At 37.1% G+C, this 11,309-nt stretch overlaps 1 protein-coding gene across 1 annotated transcript; it reads right to left on the bottom strand.

Annotated features, from left to right (window-relative positions):
* Nucleotides 1-7,042: 7,042 nt before the first annotated feature.
* Nucleotides 7,043-11,154, bottom strand: LOC122649722 (putative disease resistance protein At1g63350). The gene is made up of 3 exons (XM_043842966.1): nucleotides 11,052-11,154; nucleotides 9,037-10,949; nucleotides 7,043-7,108 (listed from the first exon to the last, which is right to left on the bottom strand). The coding sequence occupies exons 1-3, from the start codon at nucleotides 11,152-11,154 to the stop codon at nucleotides 7,043-7,045; spliced, it is 2,082 nt and encodes a 693-aa protein (XP_043698901.1).
* Nucleotides 11,155-11,309: the final 155 nt, after the last annotated feature.

Below are 11,309 nucleotides of genomic sequence, written 5' to 3'. Positions count from 1 at the left end.
TGTGGTGATTCTTCAGATGAACTTAACAGAGGTGGTTATATATGAGCCCTGAAATCTAAGTCAAGACGTCGAAACTCAGCAATTTCCTTAGATGAGGTAAACTGGTAAAGTGAGACATCTAAACAAAAGCTTGCAAATAAAAAAAAACCGAACAATGGATTTGGAGAAAGTTTTTTTCCACCCACGTCAACAGAATAATGAATGAGCTGGCGGATAAGTGAGAAAGCTTAGCAAAAGTTTAGAAAAAAAAAAAAAAGGGAAGAGGTTTCCAGTTTCCGGAGCAAAATGGAAGAATCTCCCGTGTAAGAATCCTGTACCCTAACAATTATATTATTTTTTGAAAGGGAAGCAGTTTTCTGGACGGGAGCCAGAACTCCCATGAGTGTATCTCTCTCCTCCTTAAAACAAGGTGGTAGAGGTGTCTTTTCACATGAGGAGGAGAGAGATAGACTCATGGGAGTGCTAGCGTAGGCCACACTCCCGGACATAGATCTTTTTCCCTTTTCAAAAAGGGAAGCAGTTTTCTGGACGAGAGTGCATTGTATTGTATTTAAAGACTTGCCATTACCAGGTTTGACTCACTTGATTCACCAAGAGTTTCGAAGAAGATGATTTGAGTTAGAAAACCCAGTTTTCCAACTATGTTTCTGATATGCATCCCCATTTTTATCCATGCATGCCTACCTTACTCCAACTATCATTGTAGGCATTTAGAAAAGGTTGCTACCAAGGGTATGGAGGGACGAGGCCAGATCCTCTCCAATAACATTTAACCACCTGCATTAAAACCTATAGCTATTAAAGAGGGTGCAATTTATTTACTTATGTAGGTTGGGCGATTAGTCGACTGAATAATTGAGCAGGGATGAAAGAGAGGAGACGAGAGAGAATGTGGTAGGAGAATAAGGGGCACAATTGTTAGAACTACTTTGGGTAATTTTGATATACCCATCTTTGTTTTAGGTAAGTTAGTTAAAATAAACAGGGGACAGGACTCATACACGGGAGATTCCTCCCATCAAGCCTGTCCCATAGGGTACGGGGGTGTTTTTGATAATTTTGGATGGGTATTTATACCAATTCAGCTTCCCTCCATGCATAATGTGCATGAAAACTTCTACCTTATCTATTGAACAAAAATATCTACAATTATAAGTTTGTTTAAAATTTTTTTAACTCAAAGAAAAAGCTAATAGTCAATTGAGCATGAAACAAACCAATACCCAATGGCATGTGTCCCATTTTTTTAATGCATAAGACGATGCAAATGGAAAAAAAAAAAAGGGCAAGTCATGGCCAACTAGACCCTAACAAAAATCAAGGTCAATCAGGACCAACCGGGCCCAAGCTAAGATATCTCGGCCCGGTGTAGGGCTGGGTTGGGCTTGGGTTGAGGTAAGAGGACTCAGCATTGGACTATGGTTTTAAAAAAACCTGGCCCAACCTGGCCCTGTTTAACCCCTAGTGGATAATGGGTGTGTCATAGTGTTGTGTTGGTATCAGCCTGTATCAAGCTTGGATCGGCCAAAATTCGAAAAAAAGAGTACAAATTTTTGGGGATCGGTGTAGTATCAGCTTGGATCAGTCCAAATAATAATAATAATAATAATAAATTTTAAAAAACCCTTAAAACTTTCGGAAAAAATTCAGAAAATTGAAAAAAAGACAGAAAAAAATTTGAAAATCTAACTAATTTTAGTTAGCATACCTCAATCTCATATTCATGTGTTAATTAATTCTATTTTAAAATAAATCCGAAAATAGAGTTCTTGAACAAAGTTTATATATAGTTCTTCATTTTAAATGCACAAATTTTTATAATATATATATGGCCGAGTATTGTATTTGTATTAACATTGACCTATATATATGGACACTGATGCCGATACCTGTAATTATATATGGACCCTTGGTGAAGGTGAAGAGAGAATTTCCTCACCATGGAGTCTAGTTTCTTATACCTTCTTTTGCACAGTTATATAGATCTATTTTTCCATGTGCATGTAAGATTCCAATAGGGCTGAAACTTGACATCTGAGCAGGGACCTAGGAATCTATTTATCCACAAAATTGGATTCATTGACAGTTATTTGGATATGAAGTGGGGATGTAGGAAAGGTTCCTACCACATGGATGGAGAATTCCTTCGGATTGGAAAAGATTGGTATTGGTTGAGACTGATCCTGATTCTTGATTGATCCGATATCGATCCATTGGTACAATTCAAGGGTAAAAGCGTAACAAAAAAGTAGATTTCTATTAAAATGCTATGGCAAATCTATTAGATTCAGCCCGATTCAGTGCAATACAGTGACCGATCCTGAGATTACGAACCATGGCACTCATACCTTAACTACGATTAGGAAACAGACATGCATGGAAGCAAAATAAATGCAAGAATGATGTTATAAAAAAGGGAAGCAGTTCTCTGTCCGGGAGTGTGGCCTACGCCAGCACTCCCATGTGTCTATCTCTCTCCTTAAAACAAGGGGGTAGAGTTGTTTTTTCACATAGGGAGGAGAGAGATAGACTCATGGGAGTGCTGGTGTAGGCCACACTCCCGGACAAAAAACTTTTTCCCTATAAAAAAAAAAAAAAAAAGCCTCATCTAAACTTACAATCATAATTTTGGATCATACACTCCAATATGAAAATAAAAGAATCAAATCAATTCCATCAAAAAAAAAAAAAGAATCAAATCAAGATAAAGTACATAAATTATCTAAAACCGTATTAGGTATCATCATGTAGACCTGAATTTAAAACTTGACCACTCTACCATAGCCCAAAAATAAATAGAAAGCCACATACATAACCAAAATGAAATAAACACAGAAGGATGGCAGCAATAAGATTAAAAGAAACTTCACCCAAAAAAAAGTAGATCTTTAAAGAATGAAGATACATTACATCAACCAAAGAATTTGAAAAATAAAATGAAGATAGATGGATACCTCTGATGAGCGATATCACCCCCTTATGGCTTCTTGGTTGTGCTCTCCTCAATGATGGTTCTAGAAATATGTTTCTAGCATAGAGATGATCAATTGGTCATCACAATGGTTCTACTTATAACTCAAGGGTCATGAAACTGATAGGCTTTTCTTACATAGTATGAATCACAATTGACATGGATTAAAATCCTCTGTAGTGTGGGCATCTGGGTTGCACTACAATTCGGCCCTGAGAGCTCAACACGTGGAAGAAGCTTCATCCAACAGTGTGAGCTCGATGCAAGGTAATTTTTTTTTCTTCTTGAGCTCAACATTGTTGGATGTCGCATCTTTAACGTGTCAAGCTCTCATGCCTGTGCTGCAGTGCACCGCGAGATTAGGGCACTTCAAAGGAATTTTTTTGGTGAAACTTTGAGTATCAAACCATTTGATAACTTTTTAAGGGACAACTCACCTGGTGAAGGTTCCATCCAAAGTCTTTTTATTTAATTATCCAAAGTCTACACTGATTCATATGTTGGGACCAAATAATGAATTATTGAATTTATTAAGAAGGAATAGGTTAAATCAATAGAGGAGAAAATGATATAATAAAAATTAAAAGGAAAAAAATTGCAACGTGGTAGCCTGGTTTATGTGATTAGACATATAAGATCGTGTGAAATTATTGTTGCTCAGCCTTCAATAAAATAAAAAAATTCCATCTAAACATATTCCCCTGAAAGCACTTTCGTTGGCCCCCGAGTTGGTAGTGGGGCATGATCTCTTACCCAAAATTAAAATATCATACCCCCATTGATTACTTACCCAATTGAACTTGGAGAAATCCTAATAGTCTCGTCGTGGCCAGTTTTTAGGAAAAGCTTTCTATTGTAATGGAACAGGTTTGTGCGAACCTATGGGAACAATTCAACAAATAATTAATAAATCAAATATTATATTCCTCAAATTGGTTGTTAAGTCTTTTTCTTTTTTTTTGCTAAAAGGTGATTCGTATTATTAAAAAATGGAGAAAAATAAAAAATTACAAACAATATGGACACACCAGCCCCTCCAACAAACGAGGAGGCAATTAGGACTCTAGGAGTAAGGGTGTCAATTGGGACGGTTCCCGATATTTGGGACAGGATGGTACCGGTATCGATACTAAAAGTGTCAATCCCAGTACCGTCCCATTTAGTTAACGGGACCAAACCTAGATCCCAGTCCCGATTACTAGCGGGACGGGACGGTACCGGTTCTTAAACGGTTTTAGGTACTATTTAATTGTTTCTAACAAGGCGGGTTTATTAGTGTTGTGGAATTTTTTCACTATCATGAAATCTAAGTTGTTTACTGTTTTTTATAAAACAACTTAAATTATGATATCATAGTTTTACTTCTTCGAACTCCCTAAGATCATATGTAATAAGTTTCTCATTTTTTTAAATCTAGAGAAGTCCTACAAAATGGAAGAATTTCGTTGTGTTTCCTCTTTGATTTTCCCAAACAAAACTCTATTTATCACACATGTCACATGGTAGTATGATACGAAGACACGAAGTACGAAGTATGAAGTACAAAAATGAAGAACCTGGTAGATGTAGTTGGTCGAGGGAGGAGGGAGTAGCACTTTAGTAGGTTCTGTGAGGAGAGACTTCAAGCTACGGCTGTTGACCTGTTGTTCCTCTTTGTATTCAAAAGGCAATTAGTGAAACCCTAATGAATCGTAATTCTTATACCCTTTCTTTTTCTTTTATTTTTTTAAAAAAGTCTTATATACTCTTTCTTTTTAAACAGTACTAGTAGTTTCGGTATCATCCGGTACCTAATTGGTATTTCGGTACTGGTATCGTTGAGAATCCCATCCCAGAACCGTCCCGTCCCATTTATCATTCGGTACCAAAATCAGATACCAGTACCGTCCCATTTACTAATGGGATGGTCCGGTACCGGGTTTTAGTGGGATGGTATTGGGACGGTTCCTGGTTCCGATCCCAAATTGACACCCTTATCTAGGAGGCCAATCTCACCTTCTTCTTCTTCTTTTTTTTTTTTTTTTTTTTTTTTTCTGTTAAAAGATAATTTATATTATAAAAAAAAATGTAGAAAAAAATACAAGAATACAAACAATCTGGACACACTAGCCACTCCAACAAACGAGGAGTCAACTAGGAGGCTAAGGGGTGGACGGTGAAGCAACATCAAAGCACTTGCCCTAATGAGTGAGTGCTTAGCAACAGCAAAAAACCCTCTTCATTTCAATGAGGGCTTTGACAATACTTAGCAAACCCACCCTCTAAAACTTGTAAACTTTGTTCTAGCATTGCTAAATGATCTTCCTTTATGCATTCTTTTTTTTTTTTCATTTAACCATCAGTTTGAGCTGTGTTTGATTGACTTGAAAAAGGAGATGCAGAGCTAGCTCATGCTTGATTACTCCATCCGATCAAACGAAATGGCTGAAAAAAGGTTCTTCAAGCATACTTTTACTTGCTTCTTACCCAAAAAAACAAAAAGTACTTTTACTTGCTAAGTGAGAAAGAGGATATGCTACTTGTGTGATGCAGGCCCGAAATTGGTGGCAGACCAAGTGGAGATCCAACTCAATCAACGGTTTAAGTTCAATTCAATCCGGAACCAACCCAGCTGGTTCAGTTACAACTCTAGTAGACTTAAAGGGCTCCACATTAAGTAGTAGAATCAGGGCTGGACACTCTTCATCAATTACTTCATTAATTAGGAAAGATGCTATGCGTGGGAGTATGAAGAGGCTAAACCGTGTAGATGTGGATCTTCTCAATTGCAATTCCTACATTAGTGGTGCTTCCTATTTTATTGGAGTTAAATTAACAAATTAATTATTACTTATTAGGATTTATTCCTCTCTTTAGTTTGCGTATGATTTATTTCTATGAATGTAACTATGTAAGTTTTCTTTTGTCAAAAAAAGAGAGATTATCTCCCACTCAGCTCAGAACCTTGAAGAGTTCTATACTTTTTAAAGCTGGAGGTTAAAGCTGGAAGAGTTTTTTGGATCTAGCCTTGAAGAGTTGGATTTTTTTTCAGGTATTGAAGATCGCCTTGAAGAGTGATCAGTCAATCCCTACCCTATTCGATACTGCCCCGCTATAGGCTGCTTTATTGTGGCTGGCCTGGCCAGCCATATGTGACACATTTTCAATCCTTTTACTAATGCATATTACCTCTCAAGCAAAGGGTAAAGTAGAGAGAGAGAGAGAGAGAGAGAATTTAAGAAAAAATGTAAAAGTCTTTTGAACTTCTTATCAATTTCCTATGCGGGATTATTCTTTATTAAGTCTTTCTTTGAAACTCTAAGAGATCATGGATTCAAACCTTTATAAACCAAAGCCTAAACGAATATTAATTTTAAATAATTTCAAGAAATGACAATTATATTTAAATGCATTTTTGGTATGTTTTTTTGGATGAATATAAAAATATAAAATGTATTCAAGCTCCAAAAGGGAAACAAAAATCCATAAAGGATAACAATACAAACCCATAAGGCCAATAAGAAACAAGGTGACAAAAGCCCACATAGGCATATCCAATGCAACACAAAAGCCCACATGGGCATGACCAAAGCAACACAAAAGCCCATATGGGCTTAAAATAAGAACAATGAAGCCCATAAGAACGAGGGATAGCAGTATGTTTCCCAGTGAATTGGAAGAATAAGTTTTAGAAAATTTGTTTCATAAATGAATTACTTGACAAAAATTTCATGATGAAGAAAACAATGTCATACATGCTAAAGGAGACATATGAAGTTCCCCAAGTAAGAAAAAATGATTCATTTCAAAGGATAAAACACCAAATCTTCCTTTCCCCCACCCCACCTAAAAACAAAAGAAAGAAAAAATAAAAATAAAAATAAGTATAACATATATTAATGGTCTAAAAGATAGAATACTCATTCATGGGTCCTAGACCCTAAATCTAGGTGGCGACTCCCATTTTTCCATTTTCCTTCTTTCCCCTGGGTGCACGTCAGCGACCTCCGTCCGCTGCACCTACACCAAGACCGTTCAACTTGAGAATTATGGGTTAACCAATTGACAACATGTCCAAACATCTTCATCTTCTCATCCCAACTTCAATGCACTTTGAACTTGATTGCAATCCTTTGATTTCCGTCTTTTGAACACATCCTGAAACATCAAAATCCATACATGCCACAACAAACACCAAAATTAAGTAGAGCCTTGAATACAATAATATGGTTATATCATCCTACGATTTCGGAGTAGGGTAATAATCAATAGGAACGAGCATCAATTTGGAAGAAATTATGCATATAAACATGAAGAATCAACACAACTCAATGTAACTTGGAGAAATAACAAGCTTTGTCATAAGATTAAACCTATGAAATGTCGCAATGTCCATGATATGCACCTAATTTTTGGGCTATAGTATAACATTAAATGTATTGTGGTAATAACATAAATATTTCCATTAGTTTTATCTTAATTTAGTAATAATTAGCTGTTTGAATCTACAGTTTAAGCCCTTATTACAAGAACAAATCAAGAAATCAAAGGAGACAGTTTCTCCAATTCAATCAGCTCCACCCAAAACCAGCAAGATAATCTTACCTTGGAGAAGCCCACGTGTGGTAATTAACCGGCCAACAAGGCATTCCTATCTTGGAGGCATCCACATTTGGTAGAAAACTTTGTTAAGAATCATGACTCTTTATCCCATGGTAAAAGTTCATTTACCTTGTAGGTAATAGGGGTATTAAAAGCAGGTAAGCCTATGAAATGCTATAAAATCAGTAATATCTCATAAACAATTGAAAATTTTCCTTTTAATATCTAAAAATCCGTAAATAGATTACATAAATCTTCAACAAACACAAATAACTTGAAATATATCTATATAACTCAAAATTTTTATTTATATGGACTTTTTAAGATATTATGGGAAAGGCAAGAGATTGTTGCATGATCGTGTAGTCCTTGCATTAGTACGGGGGCCAATGAGAGCATGCACAAGGGTATCAATATGGATGAGATATTTGATTTCAGGTGGAATTGGACGGTAATTTTGCACATTCATGTGTCTGGACACAGGAGCCATACGACCAAACAACGTTCTTTTTCCCTTTATATTAAATAACAAAAATGCCCCAACCTATGTGAGTAAATGTGCACAAAAAATAAAAATAAAAATTACACTCACTTTTTTTTTTTGGAGTGGAAGATTCCCTTAATTTTTTCATACACTGGTAGCAAGGCTAATAAAATAAAAACTGGGTCAATCGATCGAGCATGCACCGTTGGATGAAGAATCTTCCATGTGTTGAGGTCCGAACTGCAAAGCACCGCAAGATTAAGGCACTGCAGAGTATTTTAATCCCCCATGGTATTTGTCTAGTTGTAGTAATTATAGGTAACTTTTGGGGTTAAAATGGTACTTCGAACTGAAAGTGTAATTTCATAACTGACCTCCTTAGAGAGACTGTTTACTAGAATGCATGTATGTATATTGCATTAATTAATAAACCTATTTAAAGTAAAGGGATCTGAGAGAAGAAACATACCAAATTAGAGGTAGGTAGAGAAGGAAAGTGGCTAGCTAGCTAGCTATCTGTTTAATAATGTATCCGCCAATGAAAAGGAGATCTGCCCGCCAGCAAACCCACCCTATCGGAAACTTCATCAAGAAATTTAACCTGTTGGATGGATGGCTCTAAAATTAAACAAACAAATAATGGACTTGAATTTTGTTGGAGTACTCCACTGCATGCTTGAGTGAAAATTATTTATTTTCATTTAAAAAAAAAATCTTGTTTTTTATGGAGAAGGAGAGAGAGAGAGAGACTTGCTTGTTGATGCAAAACATAATGTGTGTAGGAATGTTCATGTATGTGAGCGTTCATGAATAACTCACAGCCATTCAGATGGAATCTATTCTGTGGGAATGTTTCATCTGAACGGCTGTGAGTCGTTCACACATACACTCACGTACGTGAACATAATAGTAGAAAAATCGATGCATGTTATAATATATAGGACAAGAAAGAAATTAATAGTGAACTATAGTATGATTGATGGAATAACATACAACATACCTCTGCCCATTCTCGAAGGTGTTGCTGCTTGTCATTTGGTTCATCCCACTCCAACTGATTGAACCATGTTTCTTCTACTTCGATCTTCCTTGGTCTTTGTGTGCTCTCCGGACTCACACTTATAGGGAACCTTCTCAAATTGGTGCACCTTTCAATATACAATCTTTCAAAGATGGGGAAATCATGGACTGACACACCACGACATAACGTTGAGAATTTTGGCAATGATCTCAAATCAAGAATCCTTAATCGAGGAAGCACCACCACCTTACCCTCCTCCCCGTCTTCTCCCTCATTCTTCATAAATATGTCCTCTAAATCATTGCATTCAGAAATTCTAATTTCTTCTAATTGTGGGAGTGGGAGACCCTGAGCCATACTCATTTCAAAGATGTGCTTCAATTTGGAACAACGGTGGATAAATAGGATCCTTAGGTTCTGCAGGGTCCCCTTTAGAAAAGGTCCATGCCAGATTGTCCTCAAGTTCGGTATCCTTTGAAAGTCTATTTCTTCCAACATGTTGAATGCGAGTATAGGTTCCCCTCCTTCCTCAGCCATCAAAATATGCTCCAGATCCTCCTTGCAGTCTCTAATATCAAGAAATCGCAAGTTGTTTAGACCATCCCCACCACTAAGTTCTGGATAAATGTTCTTTGGACCACTGCACTCATTGAGAAGTAGCTGCTCTGTCCGTCTCAACAGCACCTCAGCCCAATTGGAAAGTTTAGGGATTGTTGTTTCCCAAAATAACACCCAAGAAGCATAATTACCTTCAAGGGCAACTTTTTCGATACACTCATATTCTGGTCGTTCTCGCGTCGCACTGTATGGACATCCAATAAAAAACTTTGTCAAGTTTTCTACACGCGAGATAGTGGAATTGAGGCATTCTATGTTAGATACCACTAATTCAAGCTTTGTCAAACCAGCCAAGGATGCCACCTCAGCCAAACAAGCCTTGCTACTATCTTCTGATTCTTCAACTTCCCACCCATCAAAGCTATCATGTAAGTTGAGTTCTTCTAAGCCAGATAACCTCGACAGGACTTTTGGGGGAATAATCAACCCAAGGTTTCCTGACAAATCCAAGGACTTAAGATTTTTCAATTCTCCTACTTCTTGTGGCAAAGTACTTATGTTGCAGTGATTTAGGTGGAGTTCTTCTAAATGAGATAACCTCGATAGGACTTTTGGGGAAATAATCAACTTAGGGTCACTATTTGAAAAATAAAAATCTATATTTCTCGATAAATGCAAGGACTTAAGATTTGTCAATCCCCCTATTTCTTGTGGCAAAGTCCTTACGTCGTAGCCACTTACGTGGAGTATTTGAAGTTTCTTCATGCTCCCAAGCAACGACAAATCTAAAGACGCATGTTCCTGTGAGAATGATGAATATCGACTAAGACGTAACAGTCGAAGCTCCGTCAAGCATGAGAGTGAGGATCGTATTGAAACAATATTTGTATTTGGGAGATCTAGAACTTTGAGTGATATCATACCTTTAAAACATCCATCAGGAATTTCCCTCAGAGATTGATTATCTCGTAATGATAAGGTCATGAGTTGGGAGCAACCCACTTGTTCGGGGAGCTTTCCGATTTCATTTTGCATCAGCGAGAGTCGCTTGCAATTTCTCAGGTTCTCCATATTGGGCCACTCCTTCAGATCTCTTTCAGCTTTTACAACAAAGCCATGGTTTTCCTGTGCAATCCAAATGGTCACATCTCGAATAATATCGTGCATCCTAATATGTCTGTTTCTTCCATCAACACTTAATAACAAGCTTGATTGTTTAAGTGTGTCCAACACCGAATGCAACCTGTTTCTTGCTTCTTTCATGTTGTCAATATCTTCAAATATATCCTCACCCAACACATATGGAAGCAAATCATCCTCAGAAATAATAAAATCTTCCGGAAATAAACAACAAAACAAGAAGCAATATCGTGTATCATCGCCTATGAGAGAGTCGTAACTAAATTTTATGGAGTTGAAAACTCCTTTTTGCATACCTTCAATTCTCCATGACATTGACTTCTTCATTTGGCTAAGGGCATCAAACCATGTGTCCCAGTCCTTATTTTGTAGTGCCTTTCCAAGTGTAACTAGTGCCATCGGCAAACCCCCACATTATTTAGCAACTGCCCTAGCCAACTCGGAGGAGTCCATACAATCACCTGCGCTCACTCTAAATAACTCCCATGCATCTGCTTCCGATAATACCTTCACTTCAACTTTATATTGGGTGTTCATTCTGTCACACACAGTTG

This window comes from Telopea speciosissima, chromosome 2, assembly GCF_018873765.1.
Source record: "Telopea speciosissima isolate NSW1024214 ecotype Mountain lineage chromosome 2, Tspe_v1, whole genome shotgun sequence".
Lineage (NCBI taxonomy): Eukaryota > Viridiplantae > Streptophyta > Magnoliopsida > Proteales > Proteaceae > Telopea > Telopea speciosissima.
This window is presented reverse-complemented; position numbering and strand designations above follow the sequence as displayed.